The 26,089-nt window shown below is 39.6% G+C and overlaps 1 protein-coding gene across 1 annotated transcript in view; it reads left to right on the top strand.

Annotated features, from left to right (window-relative positions):
• NTF3 (neurotrophin 3) overlaps nucleotides 1-25,311 on the top strand; it is a 66,126-nt gene extending 40,815 nt beyond the window's left edge. Inside the window, exon 2 of the mRNA XM_048934574.1 lies at nucleotides 21,661-25,311. Coding sequence (XP_048790531.1) covers nucleotides 21,661-22,455 — 795 coding nt within the window. The 3' untranslated portion in view covers nucleotides 22,456-25,311. The remainder of the gene's footprint in view (nucleotides 1-21,660) is intronic.
• The last annotated feature ends 778 nt before the right edge of the window (nucleotides 25,312-26,089 follow it).

A 26,089-nucleotide genomic window follows, 5' to 3' on the forward strand; every position in this document is an offset into this window, starting at 1 on the left:
AGAAGGGCAGACAGTTCAAGCTTGACCACAGGCTCCTTCCTTCCTAAGGAAAGTAGCTAACTAGAACAGGAGATTTAACTGCTCCATGACATTAGTCAGAGAAAAAGAAAGGATGAAGTAATCAACTCTTGTACCAGAGCAAAGAAAGTGTGTGGTATGGAGAGAAAACAGAAAGGAATCACGTCTCCAACCTGATGCGTGTTACAATTCGAAAGATTAATGCAGTAGAGGGCAATACAGGAGCAAAACAGCAAAGAGACTAGCACAGACAGAATGGTATTTTAAAGGAGAAGTAAAGGTGCTCACCTACCTCTGAAGATCTAGGCTCACAGAAGAAACTCCACAAGATCTCCAACCAGAGGTCCTTCCAGAGTGGCAGTCAGCCCTTAAATGAGGTCTAAGAAAGGTGGAGCCAGGCTCCACCCCTTCTGGTCATAGAAGCTCCCAGGGATGACAGGGTCCTTTCTCCAGGTGCTCAATCAGTGGTTCAGGCCGTGACTCAACAGTTATCATACAATGTGATTCTGGACTTTGCTCCTGGGGAGATGCAGCTGTGCATCTCTCCTTGTATAGGCTACACAGTGAGGTTATACTGCTATCCAAAGCAATCTTCCCTTATTCTCCTGCTTCCTGAAGCACAAGAGCATTTGGCTTCATTTTAATAAGGATTTAATAAGGATTTCTACTACAAAAATTCAAGTCTAGGACCACGCCTTTGCTAAATGAAAAATTGAAACTCCTTGAGGTGATTGTTGATGAATAAAGCCTTGATGCCCGGGAGCATTATTGAACTGTCATGCCTGATTTGCACTGTCCTACTTTTTTAAGGTTTATTGCAAGTTTTTCTTATTTCCTGAAGGCCCCTGTTATCTTCTGCATGATCCAGGCATAGGCAGTTTTCCAGTGTTTTCTGGATCTTCATCTTTCACTCCTCTTGCATCCCAATTACTTCCGACTTCACTAGAGTAAGGATCGTTTCCCTCTACTACTCTTTCAATGGAAAGACATATGGCATAGAAGCACCTCTCATTTTGATCTGCTTACTCAGTGAACTTTCTCTGGGTAGAAAGGAAGTTGTGGCCTGAAGTGAGTTGAGAAGAACCAAGAGGAAGAGGCTAGTTCAGTGAGTAGAACCAACCGCAGCCTACATCTCTTGAGAAGAAAACCTGAAAGCCCGCACTTCTTACAAGGCCTTGGGCTTGCATGACCTCAGAGAAGTTTTGTAACCTGTCTGAGCTTCAGTGTCTGAGCTGTAAAATCATAGCAAAAGCAGGTGCTTGCCAAAGCCATTCCTATGTATAGAAGAAGCTTCATGTTGCAGCATTGCCATGCCTGCAGTATGACTGCCAACAGCATTTCCTTGCCTTCTGTTTGCTCTCACGCACACTGCATCTATTCTTGCAGTTTGATTTGTGCACCCAAATATGATATCTTGCCCTGACAGCAGTGAATACCTGATCATTCGCAAAACAGAGGGTAGCACTCCACCAGTGCCTCCACAACTCGTATCTTACCTGCAAGGCAATTATCCAGTGATGTAACTAACCCTCATGATGATCAGAATTCAGAAGGACACTTTCATGAAATGCATGAATATCTTCAGTAAGAACTTGTGTTTTGTTTTGTTGTGTTTTGTTTTGTTTTCAAGGAAAAAAAAAGCAGAATACCTAGATTTACCCAAACAGATTTTACCCCCAGGACAGACTTATTTGTAAACAATTTGTTAGAGAGTAATGCCAATACTTTGGATGACTTTTTCTCTAAATGCACAACAGGTTTTTTGAAGATTCAGATCCAATGGAAAAAAACAGTCTTTCAGGGCACATATTGTATTTGTAAGCTCTCACTGCAGCTAGGAGCTGTTCTAGGAGAGTCCTCCCTTCCTGCTTTAAAATTGGGTAACATTGTTGGAAGAGTTGTCTCACATACTAGACAAGTATCTTAGTTTCAGCTTGGATGGAATTGTTTTCTTCGGAGTGTCTGGTATGATGCTATGTTTTTGATTCTAGGACAAAAGCAATAACACACTGATGTTTATAGTTGCTGCTAAGCAGTACTGTACAGAGCCAGGACCATTCTTAGTGAAGAGCCCAAGGAGCTGGAATGGAACAGAATTAGGACAGTTAGCTTAAATTGGTCAAAGGGATACTGCATACCATATGACATCATGTAGAAGGAGTTTTGAAGGAGGTGAGAATCCATCTCACTCTCTTCCACTGCTTGAGGGGCTAGCTGAGCATCAGTCAGGGAGTGGTGAGCTGAGCATCAGTCAGGGAGAGGTGAGCAATTGCCTGCACGTCTCTTGTTACATACATACATATATTCAGACATAGATACATAGATATATACTCAAAAATATTTTCCTATTCTTTTTTTTCTGTCGTAGTAAATAGTTTTACCTCAGCTCACAAGGTCCACATTTTTTCCCAGTTCTCTCCTCCATCTGCAGAAGTTAAACTACACCCTGCTGGGTTAAACTACAACCATCAATTTGGTGCCAAACATAGTGCTTGAGTGCGTGACTTTTTTGACACGGAGACTTACAAAATCTAAGACACATTCCTCTATATGAGGTGAATATTTGTAAGAATTTTAGTTTGTGGAACTCTAAGATCCTCCTATATTGGATTAACAATGCTTTCCTTGCTATCAATGCTAAAAATTCTGGTTATTTCAAAGAAAGAAGTAGCAGCTTTGTTTTTGAAAATCCTACTTTCTGGCCCTTAGGACCAGCAGTTTCAAAAGACTAAGAGTACTTATTTGTGCTGATATTTGAAATGATATATAATTATATGTATATATACATAAAATGATCTACACAGCTACAACTACTAATACCACACCAACTATAGCTACTTTCATCTTTGTATATGACTGAAGAAGCTGCTGGGTAGTCCTTATGAGAAGGAAATGCTTTAATAACACACATTCCTCATCAAATGAAAGTTCATTTTCCTTAATTAATTGACAAAGAAGTTTCTTTTGTCCAGAGACTTGAGGACACTTCTGCAGCTGTAAGGCTGTAGGTTTCCCTGTGCTACAGAGATTGAATAGAAACAGGGAAGCAGATGGGATGCATGGAGGAGGGCAGGAAGGGCTCCACAGGGGCTTCATAATGTATCTGGGCTATGAACAGATACTGCAGTTGTGGATGGTGGTGATGAGGTAGAGAATGAAACACAGAATCACAGAATCATAGGGGTTAGAAGGGACCTCCAGAGATCATCCAGCCCAACCCCCCTGCCAAAGCACACCAGGTCACACAATCAGGTGTCCAGGCGGGTCTTGAACATCTCTAGAGAAGGAGACTCCACGACCTCCCTGGGCAGCCTGTTCCAGCGCTCCGTCACCCTTACTGCAAAGAAGATCTTGCGCACATTTGTGCAGAACTGCCTATGCTCCAATTACTGGCCGTTTCCCCTTGTCCTGTCTCCACACACTGCTGAAAAGAGTCTGGCCTTGCCACTCTGCCCCCCACTCCTTAGATATTTATAGACCTGGATCAGGTCCCCTCTCAGTCTTCTTTTCTCAAGGCTAAACAGACCCAGTTCACTTAGCCTTTCTTCATAGAGAAGATGCTCCAGGCCCTTTGCCATCTTTGCGGCCCTCCGCTGGACTCTTTCCAAGAGATCCCTGTCCTGGGGAGCCCAGAACTGGACACACTACTCCAGGTGAGGCCTTACCAGGGCAGAGTAGAGGGGGTGGATCACCTCTATTGACCTGCTGGCCACCAACCTGTCGTCCACCAGGACACCAGGTCCCTCTCTGCAGAGCTCCTCTCCAGCAGCTCATCCCCCACCCTGTATCGGTGCATGCAATTTTTCCTCCCTAGATGCAAGACTCTACACCTGCTTTTGTTAAACCTCTTCTGGTTTCTTACTGCCCAGCTCTCCAGCCTATCCAGGTCTTGCTAAATGGCAGCACAGCCTTCAGGCGTGTCAGCCAATCCTCCCAATTTCGTATCATCAGCAAACTTGCTGAGGGTGGCCACTATCCCCTCATCAAGGTCATTGATGAAGATGTTGAACAAGACCGGACCCAGCACCGCCCCCTGAGGAACACCGCTGGTTACAGGCCTCCAACCGGACTCTGCACCGCCAATGATGACCCTCTGTGCTCTGCCAGTCAGCCAGTTCTCAACCCACCTCACTGTCCACTCATCTATCCCACACTTCCTCAGCTTTGTTAAAAGGATGTCATGGGAGACGGTATCAAATGCCTTGCTGAAGTCAAGGCAGACTACATCCACTGCTCTCTCCCCATCCACCCAGCCAGTGACAACATTGTAGAAGGCTACCAGGTTGGTCAAGCATGACCTCCCCCTGGTGAACCCATGCTGACTACTCCTGATAACCTCCTTTTCTTCCAGTTGTCTGGATATGACATCCAGCACAAGCTGTTCCATCACCTTTCCAGGAACGGAGGTGAGGCTGACTGGCCTGTAATTACCTGGATCTTCCTTCTTGCCCTTTTTGAAGACCAGAATGACATTGGTTATCCTCCAGGCTTCAGGCACCTCCCCCATTCTCCAAGACCGCTCAAAGATGATTGAGAGAAGTTCAGCAATCAGCTCTGCCAGCTCCCTCAGCACCCATGGATGCATCCCATCGGGTCCCACGGATCTGTGAACATTGGTGTTGCCTAGGAGCTGCCTCTTCCCTGACTGAAAGGAAGTCTTCCATTCCCCATACCCTCTCACTAACCTCCAGAGTCATCCCCCTCACTTAGTAGGGGAACCACATTCTCTCTAGTCTTCCTTTTACTGTTAACATACTTTAAAAAGCCTTTTTTATTATCCTTTATCACCTTTGCACAAAATCCTTATCACAACTGAGCATGCCAACACTGCACAAGATTATGAATCCCTTACAGGAAAGTGGTCAGAAGTGTATGGAAAAATTTCAAGAGGGGCAATGAATTGGCTGATGCAAAAAAGAGCTATTGTGGTAGCAGTCCTATGTAACCTAAAGAGAGGGCAGGGAGAGTGCAAGGAAGGCCAGAAAGAGGACAAAGAAACAGCTTGCGGTGAACTTGCAGAGCAGTCACACTTCAAACCCTACTTTTCCATTCGTATACACATGTGCATGCATCATCCCTGTACATACACATACTCAGTTTATAAGTGTCTCTCATCTACTCTGCAAAAAAAACCTGAACTGAAAACTAGATGTAAGTCATAAAACAGGATACTCGTAAGTGATACTATCAAACCTGATGTACTGCTCTCTTCAGTTTTTTCATTTAGCAATTGGAACAAATTAAAGGGTAAAGCTGCTAATAAATATAAAAAATAAATTTAATAAATTTCACACATTATATAGATATATACATATGTAATATATTAAAACTTAAAAAATAAAATAACAGGATAGAAAGTGATTAGAAAAGGGGGCAGGAAATAAGAAATAAGAGACTGAGAAGGAAAAGCCCAAGATAGTATACTAGGGAAAATAATTGCAAAAAATATATATTAAATGTTAGGGAATAAGTTGGTAAGGCATAGTGTTGAAAATTAGCTAGGTATGCTTTAAATAATAAATGAGTGCTGGATTTATTACAGAAAGACTCTTTTATATTAGAAGAGAGAAAGATAAGAGAGAAATAGTACAAAAATTTAACATAATTACACAAGACACGTGCAAATGCAGAGTGGTATCAGACAGACGAAAGAGATCTTATGCTTTTAGAATATCACCTTTAGTCTTGGGTATTCCAATGCTGGGAAGATGTTCCTTCTTAATACTGATATGTTTGTTACCTAATCCAGAGCAGGGTAAAGTTTATCATTTGCTAAAATAGTGTCACTGGGCTATGTATTTGCTAATGCCTTTCATTTTGGTTTTGCACATGCAGCTAACATGTAGACATGTTTCCACAGTCCTCTGAAGTAGTTCTTAAAGATTTTCACTGTGTCCTCATTTCAAACGGGACAAAGTTGTTTTCTTCGGAGTGTCTGGTGTGATGCTATACTTTGGGTCGAAGAGAAAATTTATATTTTATGGAGAATGTTTATAGTTGCTGCTTAGCAGTGTTACACAGAGCCAAAGTCACACCAGTTTCTCATCTCACACTAACGGAAGGAACAGAATCAGGGCAGCTGATTTAAACTTGCCAGAGGAGAGTGTTGAAGGGGGTAGGAGTTTGTCTTTCTTCTGCTGTTCAGGGAGTGAGCTGAGTATTGGTTGGTAGGTAGTGAGCAATTGCTTGTGCACCGCTTGTTATGTACATTTGTGTGTGTGTATATAGTCAGAACTATTTTCCTTTTCCCTACATTAGTTTTTATATTAGTTAAATCTCAACCCATGAGTTCTAGTTTGTTCTTTTTCCCAGTTCTTTCTCCTGACCCACTGGGAAGAGTGAGCAAACAACTGTGTGGTGCTTAGCCACCTGCTGGGTTAAACCACAACAATCTTTTATGGTGCACAGCATGGGGCACAAAGGATTGAGATAACAGCAGACCTGACCAGAGCATGTTAACAGGAGATCCTTAAGAGTCTGCTCCTGAAACTGCATTGTGTAGCACCTTGTGTGCTGCTTATTTTCCCTGCTGCGCTGTTTGTCATTACTGGGCATTAGATTAAGGTTTTTAGTTTGCTATGTTGTGTGACCTCGTCTTGCATCATGATAAAATTGGCAGCCGAGAAACTGCTGTTTTGTGCGTGTTCATCACTGCGGTCACCTGTGGGTTTGGGAAGCCATATTGTTCATACTATCAGCATTATCAGTCCCTCAGCCTCCCTTTCGCTTTTCCTTCTTTCCCTAGAGCTCAAGAGCTAGTTACAACAGTTCTTGAGAAATCTGAATATCTATGGGATGTTCAAACCAGCGTGAGTCATGAGTATGTTTCCGGTTATGTTTAAGATTAAACAATTATTTCAGAATAAAATCCCAACATCTGCCCCAGGGCAGGATAGTTCTGAGGGGCAAGGAGTATAGGATGGTATGGGCAGGTGCCTAAAAGAGTGGGCATCCATAGTGGTTTGGACCTTCACCTCTGAACAACAGCAGAACCCTGAAAAACTAGCAGAATCTTTGGAAAAGATCTGCCGTTGCCCTGGCAGTCCTAAAGAGGCACAAATCACTGCAGCATACTGGCGCGTGTCCTGTGCCAACTGAGCCTTTCGGTTGCTCCAGCACCTGTAATGAGCCCTGTGGTTGCTCTAACTCCTGCAATGAACCTTGCGATTTCTCTGCCTCTTGCAACGACTGCAGTATCTCCAACTCCTGCAACGAACATTTTGCCTGCTCCAGCCCTCATGATGGTCCCTGTGGCTACTCCAACCCCTGTGACAGATTCTGCAGTTGCTTTGCCCTTTTTTGACAGACGCTGCAGTTACTCCAACCCTACTGAAAGGCCCTGCAGGTACCATGATCCTCACAACCAGTCTTATAGTCACTCCAGGCCTCCTGACAAACCCCACAGTTCAACTGGGGAACAAAATAGTACCCATATCAGTAGCCCTATCAACAAGAAGAAAAATGTCTACAGAAGTCAGAATACTTAGCAAAGAGAGAAGTTTATAAGTGCAGAGAAAAAAAAAAAAAGGAGTGTGATCATCACAAAAGCAAGAGGAAGAAGAAGAAACAGAAACCATCTGACTCCTAACATTAAGTGGACTGTGAGATTTGCAAGAAGATTACAGCTATCACCCACGTGAGCATATTACCACCTGGCTGCTTAGGTTCTGGCATAGTGGAACCAGTATCCTGAACTTAGCAGGTAGTGAAGCCAAGAAGCTGGGATCTGTTTCTAGGGAAAGTGGCACTGACAAAGCAAATGAAAAAGGAATACGGTCTTTCACCCCGAGGCGGCAACTCTTGTCAGCCCTGAAGGAAAGATATCCTTTCAAGGAAGACCTGGTACTTAACCCAGGCATATGGACCACAATGGAGAAAGGTATCCAGTACTCGAGGGTACTGGATCTATCTCTACTCTGTGGTAGAGATTGTGGTATGCAATTAACTTGGACAATTATACCAGTTCCCAAGATGCAGACGACATGATGTGTATGTGAAGTATGTGGCAGAGAGTTGTATGGAATGCACCATCATCATATGCCAGCAGCCTGGCAGGAAAGAACTGGAAAGATGATGAAAACCAATAGTGGATGAAATGGCTAGCCTGCTTTGACAATATGAAGATAATCTCTCTTCCTCCCCGAGGGCCCGTGTCACAGCTGTGGAGAAACTGGTTCAAGAACTCAAAGGAAAAGAAACAGCTTCAACTGCTCCTCCAGCTGTATGAACCCATGCTTCATCCATTAGGAGTAAGCGTTCCTCTGCTCAAGAGAGAGGATATAGTAGATACACACCATGTAGCATCCGGGGCTTTTACCTTCATGACCATGGACAGGATATGCGGAAGTGGGACGGGAAACCCACCTCAACCCTACAGGCATGGAAACTTGAGTTGCAAGGGAAAGCAATCACACGAGTGGGTCTTCCTAGCAATATGGAGGCTTCAGTTTCCTGCAGGCAGTTCTCCAGACAGCGAAGACAGTGCAATCTTACATCCAAGGATGGCAATGAGACTTTTGGTTCTCATACACCAGAGATGAGTAATGACTACCGTAACCAAAACTAGAGGGACTCTTCCTGCAGCCAGATGCAGGAAAGGGATAGTTGGGTGTATTGTACTGTGTGGATGTGATGGCCTATCACTTCAGAACCAAAGAAATACGAGGCTTTAGTGGACACCTGTGCACAACGTACCCTAATGCCATCAAGTTATGAAGGGGTGAAACATCTGTATTTCTGGAGTAAGGGGGAATCCCAAAGGTTAACTGTACTGGATGCCAAAGTAAGCAAAAGGACTCCGTTGCAACTGGCTCAGAGGCCCTGTGCATCTTTAGTACAGATTGTCTCAGGATAGGGTAGTTCAAGGGCCCAAAAGGGTATTGGCGAGTTTTCAGGATAGCTGCCTTGGAGGCAGAGGATATTAAGCAGCTGTCTACCTTGCCTGGTCTCTCAGGAGGCTCTTCTGTTGTGAGGTTGCTAAGAATAGAACTGCAGGTGCTGGTTGCTAGTACAGCGGTGCACTGGCAGCAATATCATACCAACTGGGACTCCCTAATTTCCATTCATGAGCTGATTCACCAACTGGAGAACCAAGGAGAAACCAGCAAGACTCGCTCACCCTTCGGTAGTCCCATATGACAAGTGCAAAAGTCCATTGAAAAGTGTTGCCTAACAGTGGACAGTTGTGGCCAGAGTGAAGTCACACCACATTGCTGTGCCAGATAATAACTGCAGACAAAGGCAGCCAAGTTGTATGCCAAAACTGACATTGTGAATGCTTTTTTCTCAATCCCTCTGGAAGCAGCGTTCAGGCCACAGTATGCTTTTACTTAGAGGGGTGTCCAGTTCACCTGGAATCGACTGCCCCAGGTGTCAAAACAGAACCCTGACATTTCTCACGAGCTGATCCAGAACAGGGAGAAGCTCCTGAATACCTGCAGTACACTGACAACATCACTGTGTGGGGCTACACAGCAGAAGTTGTTTTTGGGAAAAGGAAGAAAATAATTTAAATCCTTCTAAAAGCTGATCTTGCCATAAAGAAAAGTAGGATCAAGGGACCTGCACAGAAGATCCCATTCTCAGGAATAAAATGGCAAGATGGACACTGCCAGATCCCCAAGGACATGATCAATTAAATAACCACTGTGTCTCCACCAACTAACAAAAAGGAAACACAAGCTTCCTTAGGTGGTGTGAGCTTCTGGAGAATGCATATTCCAGATCACAGTCTGACTGTAAACTCCCTCTATCAAGTGATGTGGAAGAAGAATGATTTCATATAAGGCCCTGAACAACAACAGGCCCTAGAACAAATGAAACAGGAGATACTTCACACAGTAGCCCTTGGGCCAGTTTGGACAGGGCAAGATGTAACAAAAAGTGCTCTGCTCTGCAACTGGGGAGAATGTCCTTGCTTGGAGCTTCAGGAAGAAAGGCCCAGCTGACACACAAGTTTGACCCCAGGAGTTTTGGAATCACGGATACAGAGGATCTGAGGCCTGCTATGCTCCTACTGAAAAAGAGATATTGGCAGCAAACGAAGAGTTCTGAGCTGCTTCAGAAGTGGTTGGTAGTGAAGCACAGCTCCTTTTGGCACCCCACCTGCCTGTGCTTGGTTTGGTGTTCAGAGGGAGGGTCCTGTCCTCCCTACATCGTCCAACTGATGGTACGTGGAGTAAATGGATCACATGGATCAGTTTCAAAAAGGGAATCTCAGTCATCCAGGAAGCTCAGAAGTGATTACGGACTGGCTCAAAGACTTAAGATTTCAACACATCACCAGAAAAGAAGGTTACACATGCTGAAGAGGCTCCACTGCATCATAAAGTGCTGGAAAATGTTTGCTGATGGGTCTGTTGCATCGTGAGAAAGCATTCGAGATGGAAGGCTGCTGTATGTACTCTTATACAATGAGCTGTAGAAGCTACTGAAGTAAAGGGTGAATGGACTGTTAAAGACTGCATTGAGACCAGCGAGTGTTGGGACATTCAAACCCTGAAGTGTACATTTGACAAAAGCCGCATGGTTAGTCAACACTCAGGGTTCTGCCAAATGAGCTGATCCTGCCCAGTCAAACCTCCTGCATACCGTAGAAGAGGACAAAGACCAGGTGGTGCATGTAAAGAACGAGCTGGGCAAAACAGGCTGGGTTATTTCTGCCTGAGACAAAGGCAAACCTATTCATGGGATTGCTTTTGCTCAGAGACCTAAGTGCATATGGTGAGTATTGTGGATGGGGATGTCCATTGTGTACCTCAAGGTGATTAGATGCTGGGTGAGAAGAGCCAATAATTTGAATTGTGTGATGTTGAATTGCTACCTAATATAGTATGTCTTCATTGTTATGGTTCCTATATGCCTTTTTACAGTAGTTCAGTAAGAACTACACAGGTTAATGAAGAATGAACTCTGATGGAACCAGAACTAGCTTCTGCATGCCGTAACCCAACACTGAATCATCCCTCCTGCACCGAAGGACTGTTATGATAGATGGAGCTGAAAGTTGTGAACTATAGGAATAAACATGGACAATTTAAATAGGTAGCCCACAGACTATGGAAATAATGTATGTGTATATATATATTAAGAAACAACAAAATGAGGTAGGTGATGGTAATTAGTTAGTGTGTGTAGAAACTGTGGGACCTGAAGATTAATAAGAGAATAAGATTAAGGGGTGGATATTGCCTTAGTTTCAGCTGAGAAGGAATTGTTTTCTTCAGAATATTTGGTATGATGTTATGTTTAAGCAGTCTCTAGAACAAAAACAATGCTGATAACCCACTGATGTTTACAGTTGCTGCTAAACAGTGTTGTACAGAGCCAGGAGCATTCTTAGCAAAGGGCCCAAGGAACTGGGATGGAACAGAGACAGGACAGCTGATTTAAACTGGCCAAACGGATAGTATATACCATATGACATCATGCAGAATGAGTTTTGAAGGGGGGGATGAGTATCTTACTCTCTTCCCCTGCTCAGGGGGCTAGCTGGGCATCAGTCAGGGAGTAGTGAGCAATTGCTTGTACAATCACTTCTTGTATACATTCATATATATAAACAAAGATAGCTATTATTCTTTTCTCTATCTCTATGTCACCTTGACAGGCAAGAGTGAGAGAATGACTGTGTGGTCCTTAGTCAGCTGCCAGGTTAAACCACAATGCCAGTTATTGTAACTTGACATAATATACAAGCCTAGAAGGCACACTAGCTGTGTAAAATTATTTTTCACATTCCATGCCAAGAAAAATCAGTGCTGGGTCCACTCTTGTTCAACATCATAATCAGTGACTTAGATGGAGGGATAAAGTCCGCACTCAGCAAGTTTTCTGATTATACAAAGCTGGGAGCAGTGGTTGACACACCTGAAAGTTGTTCTACCATTCAACAAGACCTAGATAGAGTGGAAAGCTGGGCATGAAGGAATCTTATGAGGTTCAGTAAGAGCAGATGCACCTGCAGAGGAATAACTTCATGCATTACAGGTTAGGGGATGACCTGCCAGAGAGGAGTTCTGCAGAGGACTTGGGTATTCTAGTGGATAACAAATTGGCCATGAGCAAACAGTGTGCCCTCATGGCAAAGAAGGCCAATGGTATCCTCAGGTGCATTAAAAAGAGTGTGGCCAGCAGGTTGAAGGAGGCCATCCACTAGTCTGCCCTAGTGAGGCCACATCTGGAGTACTGTATCCAGATCTGGGCTCCCCAGTTCAAGAGAGATACAGAACTTCTAGAGAGAGTCCATCAAAAGGCTACAAACGTGGTTAGGAACCCGGATTATCTCCCTAATGAGGAAAGGCTAAGAGATCTGGTACTTTTCAGCCAGAGGAAAACAAGACTGAGGGGGAATCTGGTTAAAGTTTATAAATATCAAAAGGGAGGTTGGAGGCAAATGGACGAGGCGATGCTCTTCTCAGTGATTTGTAGTGTTAGGACAAAGAGTAATGGCCTAAAACTTGAACATAGGATATTCCAAATAAACATGCAGAAGAATTTCTAAATGGTAAGTTTTACAGAGCACTGGAGCAGCTTGGCTAGAGAGGTTGTGGAGTCACCTTCTATGGAGATATCAGTGCAATCTATTGTTGGGAATCTGCTTTAGCGGGCGGGTTGGACTTGATGATCTCTTCAAGTCCCTCCCAACCCCTGCAATTCTGTGATTTTGTGAGAAAAACTTATAATCTTACATTTCCCACACTTCCCTATGATCTATCAGAAATACAGACTGCTTTTCTCTGAGAATGACTTTAACCATATTTCAAGCTAGTTATGAGCAAACTGCTACACCTGTGCAATAATCATGAAAGATGTATTAGTCTTATAGTGCAGTAAAAATTCCTTATTATGGTCTGGATACAAACAATAGAGTTGCATCTTACATGTATGACAGAGCAAGGGTCCAACAGCCACTGTCTGTAGCCACGTTGTCATCCCCACCACCTCTTTATCTGCTAAAGCCTTGTCCAATTTGTGCTGAATTCATGAGATCTTTCTGGTGATTGAATTTATTTGGAGCAGGCCTCTTGTTCTTCAGAAATCCTGCCTTCACAGCATCTACACCCAAAACTTTGCATGTGTATGTCTAGTATGTTGTCTTCTCTATTTGAAGGTTGGTGAACCTTTGAGGAGTATGGAGAGGCATTTCAGAAAACAAACTTGATTCACAAAATTGCCAAGGATGTATTTCTGCACAGCTTTTAAGCAATCAGGAGTCAAGGGATTTTGCAAAGCAAACACGGGTTCAGTTTTAGTTAAAATGAAATAGGGCTTCTCCACTGAGTCCCTTGCATAATGACAGTCCCAGTTCCATGGAACACAGCTGAAGCAGAAGTGAATTACATATGGAGACACAGCAAGGCTCATGCACTGTCTGGGAGAAGCTTCTGAGCTGGAACGCTGCTCGTTCCAATCAAATGATACCTTACAGACCTTGAGAGATACATTATTACCCAAATAGCATTACTGCTTTCCAGGCAAATGTACATTATCAGGCCACAGTAAAGCCATCAGAAAATGGAAGAGAAGCTCTCTTTTCAACAAAAGCATCTCAAGTTCTGTTCAGAAATCTTCATTAAAACTATGAATGAAAGGTCACTTAACTTCTAACTGGCATTTTCTCTATTTCCTTCTGAGTATGAACTTCGCCTGTATCCATAAGCAAGGTCAATGGATCTGGGACTTCATAATGAGGGTCTAATATTTTTGGAACTCTGACTCTTTCTTTCCTCTACTTGCTTGCTTGATTTGACTTTTTTCCTTACTTTATAAAAAGGAAAATTAAATCAGAAAATACTTAAAAAGATAGATGAGGAAAGTTTCAGTTTTTAAAACAGAACAAGGCAAAGCAAAACAGAAATCCTCTTGCTTTCAAATGAAATTCCAGCAAAACATTATTGTGAATTTCACAGTTTGAAAGACTTTTCTGCTTGTGCTTTTTTAACACCAGAAAATCTAATCTAAAAATATATGTTTTTGAAATTTTCTCATTTTTCCTTGGAAAAAAAAAAAAAAAAAAAATCCTGCATGTAAATGATTCATCCAGTGGGAATGTAAATATGAAAACACATCATGTTTTTATACCTCATATCTTACTTTGCAAAGTCTCTAAAAGGGTGCTCTTTCATATCCTACCAGAAGAAACAGGAACTGTTGTCTGACTATTACAAAACAATTTATTGGCCCTGTTTGAGCCAAAGTAGATCCAGATTGATTTGAAAGGATTGTCAAAGAGTTTAAAAAAAAAAAAAAAAATTTAGATGGATTTTCAGAGCTGTAGCAAAACATAAAAACAGGCCTCTTTCGTGTGGCTTTGGGCTTTTTGCAAATATTTTGTAGAGCTTGAGAATTTATTTTGATGATCAGCTTAACTTCTCTTTCTTTAATTTCATTTTTCCTGATTGCATTCCTTTGCACCACCCTACAGTGAACACTCGCTTTTAGCAGTGTTCACACTTTCTAGATCTTTGCACGAGGTTTTCTGTCACGCTTTTTTTTATCACATTATAGCAAAAACTTGCACATTCAAGTCAAATTCCTTAAATATCAGTTATACACACCTTGTAGTCTTTTTGCTGCTCTTTCTTTATTTTATTTTTATATGACAATACCTTCCAACATTCAAACAGGTTTCCTGATTTTTCTGCTGTGCTACAGAAATTCCTTCCTAGCTCTGCAATGCAATGCCATGGCAATTGCATTAATTAAATATTATACCTCTCTAAAGTTTTCAAAAATTCTTAGGTCTATGCTCAAGATCATTATTCTCCCAGTATACTAAGTTGTAATTTCTAGTTCAACTCTCATTTTGTAATTTTCTGCCAATATTTTATGTCTTCATCTCCCCAGCAGAGATTGTATTTTTCTTTGCTAACTGCTGTTTGCATACCTTCCCAGTTCCGCTGCAAATTTAATTTGCTTGCTGCTTGATCCTTTTGCTAGTGACAATTAGCAATGAAAATACTGTATGACCTTATATTATTCTCCATCATGGATTAGTTCCTGTGCTTTCTATTTCTAATTTTCAAGTGATTTCCAAAAACAAACAAACAAAACCAAATCAAACTTAAACAAACAAACAAAAAAAAACAAAAAAAAACAAAAAAAAACCACAGACAACACAGACAAATGCAAAACTGTGGGGAAATTATTGGTTTTTGTAAAAATAACACAAATCTAATCAAGTCATTGGAATTTATTGATGTAAGTAAGAATTTGACCTTTATATTTCTTGTTACCGTGGAGAATTTTCAGAGCTATACAGTGAATAATATGAAAGCAGAAGAATTTTGCAGAAATTGTTTACCTCAGCTACAGCTTTAATTCTTCATCATGACCAAGATGTGGCTAATCACTTATCTCAGATGTGATTATTTTTATTTCCATATATTTCACAGTTATCACTCCTGTGATCAACTTATCATACAACATTCCAAATGGGTTTTCTGATGCAGTGCAGCATGAAAACACATAAAGATATTTTCTTTACTCCTGGTTTGTAACAGAATGCTCGTACAACCTTGTTAATTACATCTGAGCTCTCTGTTTCCAATCTGTTTAAACACGAACAAGAAAAACCCTAATTTTTGTGTATTAATGCAGATAAATGTTTTTGGAGTTCTCAAATATCAGTGACATGAGATCTGTAAAAGAAAAGAGGATGATTTACATTTATGGAATGTTTATGTTAAATGTCTCATTAGTCTCTAAACAGACAGACACCTCCCATATAGCATTAAGGGCATTATACTGCAATATTGTCAAGCCTTCTGTGGAGAGACAAAATCTTTAGTCTTAGTAGGGCAACAACAGACAGCAATTTGAGGAAGAAAGCAAAGGATGTTAGAGTATTTATCCAAAATAACAAAATGCCAACATCATTTCATGGAGCTCCTTATTTTGCAGATGTAGAAAGTCATGAACAGAGATTTTGACTCTACTAAAATCTTGCAGCAAACTGGAGGAACCAGGATCCCAACCTGTCATGACCTCACCCTGACTTTCTCAATTTGCAATTACTCAACTGGTTAGTGCAAAACTACATGATGGCATTCTGGGCAGAAGCAGACAGCTGTAATCATCATGTCACAAAAATATAAATGAGGAAAGGAATTAAAATAGAAAAAGACCTAGCTGTGACTGAGGAGATATCTTCCTGCTTCTGTAGGTGATCACAGAGCAGAGGATGCAACTATATGCGGTTGGTACACATTGTTAATAGTCAAGCCTCTTGGTGGAATAGGTAGAAGATGCTGGAGAGTGTCCAGCACCTCTGGGAGGTCTCAGCTGCCCAGAATTCTGTGTCAGTGTTGGCTGTATGAAACCCTAAACAGAATTACCGTTGCACAAGGTGTGAGAAGCAGTTGTTGTTCCAAGTAGTGAGGTAAGCACTGAGAAACTGTTCCTGACCTTTCTCTTGGAAATAGGTATGTGTAAATTGATCATGTTCTAATCTCCAAAAAGATACATTTGCAGAAGAATCAAATGCAGACAAACAAAAAGTTGCAATCCGCTGCATCAGAAAAGAACCAAAGTTACTGCAGTTGTACACAGCGTGTTTAACAGTTAATGCATTTTCCCCTCACAGCAGATGTATTATCATATTTTGTGATTATTCTGTCTTTCAGAAAGCTCTAACAAGTTAGGAAAGCTTTCCAGAGAGGATAGGGGTCAAGAACACAACTGTAATAATAAGTAAGGTAGATTTGTTTGAAGTGCAAGTGAGCTTTTCATACTTGAGTACATAACTGTTTAGAGGAAAAAACAGTGACTCAATAGGCTTAATTCCATTACTGCAATACCTCTAACTGGTACACCTCTCACTGGAGACTGTTGGGACTCAAGTGCTGAGATGTGTTCTCTCTTGAAAATGGTCTTGAGCAACTCATAATTAAAAGCTACTGATCTACTGTGGGTCCCTCCTCCTCAGATACAGTGTTTTTCCCTACTCCCCAGCCCATTTGCAGGAGGAATGCATTGGTTTCAAGTTCCTTCACTCTAGCTTACATTTTGGTTGGCCCTGAGAATGGGAGAGTTAACACATAGAGCTGCCATAACCCAGTTCCACTTGATTTTGTGTCTGAATTCTTAGGCTTCTTAGTGGGCCTGGCTCTTGTGAAATCTTTGGTTTCAAACTGGGTATGTTGAAATTTCTGTGTCTTGAGAAACAGAAATGTTCAGCAGGGTCATAGCATCTCTTGGGGCACTCACTGCTCTGTAGCCATCTATCATAATAAATTCTCCTACAGGCATGTGTTGTTGACATATAGCCAACAACAGTCAATTTGATATTGACAAATAGTCAATTTCTATTCTGAAGTATGTGCACATATTTAATGTACAATTATACCATAATCTATCTTCTGCCATCTGAATATTCATAATGCAGTAATATTTTTCATTCTGTACATTTTCACTCCCTCCCAAAGCACAGAAGGTAAGGACTGCATTTTTTATCAACAAAGTTATAAAGATTAGGAAATGAAAATGGCATTTTGTTACTTCTTGTTTTCTGAGAGTTTAGCAAGCTATGAGAATAATTGCACTGTTATCATGCAAAAGCCTGAATAAACTGTCAGCCACTGCAAATGATCATTGCTTAGTCTAGGAAAAAAAAAAAAAAAAAAAAAAGCTGCTCTTAAATTTTTTGGAAAGTGCCACATACTTCAAGCTGACTTACATAAATCATGTTGGGTATTACAATGCTGAATGAAAAATTCACCAGTCACACCAGCTTCTATTCCGGCTCCTCAGAGCAATGACTTAAAAGTGGATACTTATGCTGTGTCTCACAGTACTAGGGTTTCACTATTTTCACAGCACATATTAAATGACATTTTGTGCTTCAGCTGTGTAGACTGTTCAGAGGGTAATCAAAATAAAAGATATTTATTATTTTTAATCACCACAAACAAAACAAAGGAAAGCCTTCCAATCTTATGTAAAGCATTGTGTCAGAATAGATTGGAAAGTAATTTACCAGAGTCTGGTGGGGGATTTCATTTCTTAATACAAATAATAGGTAAGATTGTTTATTTCTCCTAAATTTAGGACTTCCGCAAGACGCATATGCTAGACAGCATCCCCTGTCAACATCACAGGAATATAAACCATTAATATAAAATAAAGCTAAGCTGCACTTAAAAGATTGAACAACTTTGGAATGCATCACATTTGTTTGTTTTAACCTGGTATGCCACGAATGTCAGCAGTCTCCAAGCCAAACTTGTTTAGCGCACATTAACAGTCTGCTCTATGTACTATCAGTTTTTGTTGGCTTTCCTGCCATGGTGTGATATCTGTTCCTGTAAGTCCTCTATGTGGGAATACAAGAAAAACTCGTCAGAGCAAAAGCTGTAGAGCAAGATAGACAGCACCTTTATACCATTCAGACTGCTTAATTGCCATTTAGTTCTACTCCTAGTTCTGCTATGGATCTTTGCTCCTGTTGACATGTTTTAAATCACTTCTGAAAGCTGAGGTAGAATCTCTGAGTAAGGGGAGACTGACACTATACAAAGGGATAAATATGAAGAATTGAATATTTTCCTACTTTGATGACAACTACTTCTCCAAATTTCACATAGCACAGTGTTTTCTGACCATATTTAATGGCTTCTTTGAACCATGTACCCACCTCTAGCAAGAGTCTAGCAGTAGCTCAAAGCATCAACGCTACATCCCAAATAGCTAGAAGACTACATAGAATAGTAGAAGATGAAAGCAAACCTAATCCAAAGATTCTCAGCAGCTCAGGAAAAAAGTTTTGCAGAATATGTCAGCAGCCCTACCTGAATTACCAAAACATGGAATGGAAATGGAACTTGGAGGTACAGGAGGCTACAGGCACAAAGTGAATCAAGCTATCTACCACTGCCTTCTTCCAATACTGAATTCCTAGTCAAATGATGAATTCATCATAAACAGGTAGGTCAATAAGGGATACATTTTGATGTAAATCCAGAGAAGATGGTAGGTCGATTTTTTCAGATTCAAACTGATATTTCTAAAATCTTCTATAACCACAGAACAAAAAGGTCAGGTATAGTACATATTGCACAGAAAGATAATTATCCTGATTCAATTTTACGTATGGTTATACTCAATATATACTGAGGACTCACTTAAGTCAGGCAAGATGATATACCTTAATGTCAAGTAGGTTGTGTGTCACAGATCTTTCTGGACTGGAATTTCTGAGTACACCACTATCTTCACAGGTAAACAGTTCCTAGGAAAACTGTCTCGTAGTAACTCCCAAAAAACTGTAATTTCTTTAGCCCAAACTTTGTATTTTCTTTCCAAATTCTTGTCCCCAAAGTATGTCAGAAAACTGTAAAGATTTGTTCTGAGACAATTTACTTTTTGTAGCACATAATTTATTAAGATAAAGTTAAACTGCAGGTTAAATTTCAGAGTAGTATAAACTTTTCCCACCAAATATATAAGACATTTTATTTTTGGTTCAACAAAATATTTTTCAACAAAAGATTTTTACCATTAACATAGTTCTGCCATGGGTAAGAAAAAAGAGTTTATTTTATCTGATTTGATTTTAAGGTCTCAAACTCTGTCTGTGTGCAGTATGATATTAAATGGAGTTTGCAGGAACTCTAGTCTTACTTTTCTCACCTCATCACCTGCTCCAACTTGTGTATTTTGTTAGTGCCACTTAGTTTTGAAATGAAGCAGACCAGTGATTACATGCAGCTGCATGCTGGCATGAATAATGCTTTCAGCTTTTGAGCAGAGTGTTCTCAGAGCTTTCCTAACCATTCTATGGCCTTGTGTGTCATATTATGTGTGAGTTAGTTCTTCTGAGTGCTATGAGAAATCTGCTGAATGACACATGTTTTAAAATGTCTTTTCTGTTTTATAAAGGAATGTAATTTACCAAGGGCAAGCTAAATTGCACAGGAAAAGATCTTTTATACAGCTCAGTCTTGGCTCTGAGATCCATCTACATGAAGTTAGTATTTATTTAGGTATGACAGCAACTGCATGTTAACTGAAAATCTAAGAATTTCTTTCAAAGCATAGCTTTGCTGCAAACAACTGTCTAGATTTAGGCGAACTCATACTGTGACAAACTGAGAATGGAGAAAACGCATTTCTTGTCCATAAAAGGACATCCACAGAGGGTAGCTCTGATTTTGCTGCAGTTCCAAACTATTAAGAGGGGACTCACTGTTGCTAAAACAAATTTTGCTTCATTCCCTTTTCCCCTTTTTCCTCTTTTTTTTTTTTTCTTTTTTTTTTCCTTCTTACACAGAAAATGCTTTGTTAGAAATTTTTATTTTAGAAGGTCAGATTTCTCTGCAGTTTATTCTGAGAAAATGCACAGTACCCAAAACATTACCAGCAAGTCAATGGAGGTAATTCTTTTGCTTTACTCACATCTGCAGTGCTCAGTCCAGTTCTGGGCACCCTAGTACAGGAGACATGGACATACCGAAACAAAGATGACTAAGGGACTGTCATACAAAGAGAGGCTGAGAAAGATGGGACTGCTTAGCCCGGAGGAGAGAAATTCAGATGGATCTTATCAAGGTGTAGAAATACTTACTGGGAAAGAGTAAAGAAGGTGGAGCTAAACTCTATCAAGTATGTTCCATACAATGACAAGAAGAAATGGGCACAAACTGAAATAGAAGAAACTACTGAAAGAAGTGACATTTTTAGTTTGGTTTTTTTTTTTTTTTTTTTTTTTTTTTTTTTTTTTTTTTTTTTTTTTACAATGAGTGTGATAAAACACTGAAACAGATTGCCTGGATGGGTTTTAGACTGCTCATCGATGAAGATATTAATAAAATGACTGGACTTAGTGCTGTGTGAGCTGCTCCAGCTGACCCTGGTTTGAGAAGAAATATTAGACTAGATGATCTCCTAAGGATCCTTGCAACATCAGCTGTTCTGCAATTTTTTAAGTCTGTGACTTCATTCCAGAATGCTAGAAAACTGAAATATGGTGGACTAGTTTGCAGTGTAGGAGAATGAATTTCAAGACTTTTTTCAGTCACTTGAAGCAGTACTTCACCCAGGGCCTCTCACATGGTATGACAGTTCTGTAACAACATGAGTTTAATATTTTCATCTTCAGTTCACTGCCTGTGTAAAAATTTCAGATAGTCTACTTCAAAGTCAATGGTTTTCTTCCATGATCTTTTATTTGACATTGAATATTAGTTTCATTTAAATTCAATTGCAATTCAATACAAAATAAACAGTTATCCACAAATGCTTATAGTTCTCAACTACAGTATGATAGAAAGATTAAACCAGAAGTGGCCAAAGGGCTTTCAGAAGATAATGAGAAGCTAGAATTAGTCTGTCTTCTGTCCATGAATATTTCTAGCTATTTTGTTCCACTCATGAAACAAGGGAACTTCATTAAAAAAAGAAAAATAGCAAACAGGCCACAGCCCAGAAAAGAACCACAAAAAAAGTGCTCAGTGGATCTATCTGGACTTCCCACTTGTATTATAAAAGCCTAAAAATTGGTTTCCGATGTTCAAAATATAAGAAACAGCACTTTACAGCTTAACTGTGTATTTTCTCTTCAAGAGTACTCTATCTCATAGCATGAGTGAGAGAGCACTATTCAAACACTGCATTTATTTATCTTGACTTTCTGTTTCTTTGTAGATCTTACAGGTGAACAAGGTGATGTCCATCTTGTTTTATGTGATATTTCTTGCATATCTTCGTGGCATTCAGTCAAACAATATGGATCAAAGGAGTTTGCCAGAAGATTCAATGAATTCTCTCATTATTAAACTAATTCGGGCAGACATTTTGAAGAACAAGCTTTCTAAGCAGACGATAGATGTCAAGGAAAACTATCAAAATATAGTGCAGAAAGTAGAGGATCACCAAGAGATGGATGGAGATGAAAATATGAAATCAGACTTCCAGCCAGTTATTTCAATGGATACAGACCTCTTAAGGCAGCAGAGACGTTACAATTCTCCTCGAGTTCTCCTGAGTGACAACACACCACTGCAACCACCACCACTGTACCTCACAGAGGATTATGTTGGAAATTCAGTGGTATTAAACAGAACATCTCGAAGGAAAAGGTACGCAGAACACAAGAGCCACCGAGGGGAATATTCTGTTTGTGACAGTGAAAGCTTATGGGTCACGGACAAATCATCTGCTATTGATATTAGAGGACACCAGGTAACTGTGCTGGGAGAAATTAAAACAGGCAACTCTCCAGTTAAGCAATATTTTTATGAAACAAGGTGTAAAGAAGCCAAACCTGTTAAAAATGGCTGCCGAGGCATTGATGACAAGCACTGGAACTCGCAATGCAAGACATCCCAAACTTATGTTAGAGCACTGACTTCAGAAAACAATAAACTTGTAGGCTGGAGATGGATAAGAATAGACACCTCCTGCGTGTGTGCATTGTCAAGAAAAATAGGAAGAACATAAATCTGCATCTCTTTGCTATATAAGTTATTACTTTAAATTATATGATATGCATGTAGCATATAAATGTTTATATTGTTTTATATATTATAAGTTGATCTTATTTATTAAACTTCAGCAAATCTACAGTATATAAGCTTTCTCTCTCAATAAACAAGTCTCTGCTATGGGCAACTCCAGATTTCTTTAGACTATGTTTGTGACACTGTCTGTTGGCAGAACACCATAACCTGACTGTAAAATCTGTGTAAAATCAGTATTCTTCATTCAGTATAGTCAAACCAGTGACAGTTATTTAGTAAACTTGTTAAAAATCAGATTGGTGTCAAGAGTTGTGTACATATTTGTATCTCTCACTATACACTCACATTTAATTGGATTCAGTATCAACACTAAAACAGAAAAGAACTAAAATATGAGTCGTAGCCTGTAGCCTATGTTGTTGTCAGAGTCGTCAAGTAGCTGTAAAATACAATTTATCTTTATTGTGTCAGTTTTGTCAATGAAATGACCATTCTCCCTGTTAGCATTTCAGGATGATTGTTTATAATCCAGCAACCACTGTTGTTTTTAAAGCACATTAGTTTTGTAACTATTTCTAATGCTGACAATTAATCTTAGAAACAATATTTTAAAAATCTAAAGTGTTTGTAACTAAACTAATGAGACCAAGAGCAGATCTAAATGGATCATTAATACATAAATGATTATTTCTTCTGGATATAGCATTTATTGTGATTGACCTTTTCTTCTACACTAATCTATTATCTCACGATTAATTTTTACATCATTCTTCTCTGTCTGCATTTTAAAATTAGAAACAAAGTCAGTGTTGTCTTTATGTTAAAAAAGCTCTTGGTTTAAGAATTATAATAAAGAAAGAGATTATATCCTAGGATGGCTATCAAAGCCACACACTCATATGAAACTGTTCTCCTCAGTAACACAGTCCCTGTTTTAAATGGAGGGAAAATCGAGTGGAAGCTCACAGCAAACCTGGTACCTTTCACAGAGACATAAAAGATTTTCTTTTTGAGCCATACTGTCATTAAAATTCAGGTAAACCATAGCTATAATAGAGTTATTTACTCACACAGGTTTGTGGTTAGGGCAGAAAAACTTGCTAACAAATACCTCAAATTATTTTTTGCATCACCATGTACTTCCAGTGGGGACACTAATAATTATTCTACCTGAAGATAAGGGCCATTCTGCATTAGCTATATTATGCACTGGATGGTATCTTACTGTGATAAAAGTAAATCAGAATCATGTCATAGATTTTGGTCAACAGAACTAAGATTGAACCACATAAATTATTTGTCCCTAGCTAATTCTTAATCCACAATCAGTGCTCAAAACAAAGCCCTTCAAAAAAGCAGCTATAGTGGTCTTAAATTTTTACATTATGGCTTTCATTGCTGTTGCACGTTACACATCAGAAGTGAAAATGAGATCAGAGTATGCAAAATATGGTGATAAGGTTCCTTTATTCATATAATTTTCACTATTGGAGAATCAACTTTGAATCTGTAACAGGTGATCAATGTAACAAATTGTGTGGTCTCCCCTAATCCCTTGCAGAGAGCCTTACACATCATAAAATGGACAGGTTTCTCACAAGCAGAAGCAAGGGAATAGCTGACACTGATAACTAGGCTGGAGCATGGAGGTGTAATTCTGGAGGGGAGGCCATAAACAAAAGGTTTTTTTGAGAATTCTCTCAGTTTTCAATATGAAGCCAGGGTATTTACCTCAGAGGAAAAGTAATCACCTCAATGGACTAGAAGCTAACTTTGCTTCAAGCAATAATAGCTTCAGTTTTAGTACGAAGGCAATGGTTAAAAGGGAAGAGATGATATAACAAGCAATTCAGTATCTAATCTGTGATTAGATTTTTTTTCTGAATTCTCCCTCCTTGGAAAACAAAAAGAAAACCCTCAACAGATCTTGTGCTATTTTTACTGGCAGAAAAGTGTAGGTTACAATAACCTCTGAATATCAATTTTTCTGTTTGTGAGGAGAAGCATATTTTTAAGAGGACTGTCCCCCTGAAAAATTTTTCAGGTTAAAAATCTAATTTTACACCCAAAATTTCCAAATAGAGATTATTTTCAGATATAGTGAATAGCCGAGAGCAGATGTTGTCATCTATTATTGACTTCAGAGGTTTTCACTCTTCCATGCATCAATTTGGTCTATATCTATATAAGAAGAGCATCCTCTGAACTTGGATAGACACTGTTGCTTACATCCCATTAATTGGTGACTACATTGTTCCTGGAATGTGGATGGTGCTCTTGTTCACATCACTATATATCCAGAGACAGTATACTAGATACAGGTGAGAATGTATTATTAAAGCAATGTAATTAAAATCAGAATTGATTCTAATCTAATTATTTCTATCACTGAAAATGATCATTCCTCATAGGTTTAAAGAAAACAATTTGCTATTTTAGTTAAAGAAAGTCATTATGATTCTTAACATCACCAATACATTGAGTGTTTTCTAAGTTCCCAGCAAAAACACATCAAAGCAAATATAACACCAATCATCTGAAACATATTAAATAGGAAAGAAACGGGGAGCATAAGGTTATGAGATCAGCTGCCTCTTTCTTACCTCAGAATAGAAATGAACAGAAGTGTTACACTTTGGATGTGATCCAAATTCCATCAAAGTCAACAAAAAAAATACTGTGGGGAAAGCTGCATCAGGCCATCATGGAAGAGAAACCTGCAGATCTCAATCAGAGAGCAGAGCAATTGCACTCATTAGTCACATGTTCTTGTAAAACCTGTGTACACATAAGATGCTGTATAATTTTGTAACAAGTTTGTAAACAAAGCCTGTAATAAATTTGTTAAAGCTTAGTTCTGTTTTGCCTGTAGCTTGGGATGATTTTATTGTCAGCTCCAGTGATGGCACACTGAATTAAAAGTTCCTTATCTGACATTTTCATATGTTTAAGTAGTTAAGAAAACACTCAGCTCACAATACTTATTTTAAGTATTTTGAAACTCATTCCTATTAGGCAGTTTCAATATTCTGTCAATATTATTTTGCCAATAGATCATTATAAACACACGTTTTATTTAGCTTTTCTCCCAAATGACTGAATGCTATTCTGAAATTGCCTTTCTGTGTCAAAGTAAATTTTCTCCAGTTTTTTCCCAATTTTTTTATAGTCCATTTAGCAACAGTAAAAAACACTCCTCTGAGGTTTTGGGAAACCATCTGCATTTATTTTATCACCTTTGAACATGTGTTCGGGAATGCAGTATGTGTAGAGAGTTTACTGCTACCAAGAGATTTGTGCTGCTGCACCAGGAAAAAACTTTGACTGTACAGAGAGTGCACTAAAAACTACTCTGCTTATACTCTATAATTTCAGTGCTATAGCAATCAACATCGCTATACATTGTGTATTTGGAAACAATACCAAACAAGAAATAAATTTGACTGGGAGTCCTAAAATTAAAAATTTAATGGTAATGACGTGATATTTCTGTCCTTCCAGTAGATGCATTTACACAGTAAAGTAAAATGCATGACTATTCTTTTCATTTAATAGAAACATTGTGGCAAAATCAATGGGATTCTATGTTCTCCCTGCTTGGTACATGTATTTAA

This window comes from Lagopus muta, chromosome 1 (genome assembly GCF_023343835.1).
Source record: "Lagopus muta isolate bLagMut1 chromosome 1, bLagMut1 primary, whole genome shotgun sequence".
NCBI lineage: Eukaryota > Metazoa > Chordata > Aves > Galliformes > Phasianidae > Lagopus > Lagopus muta.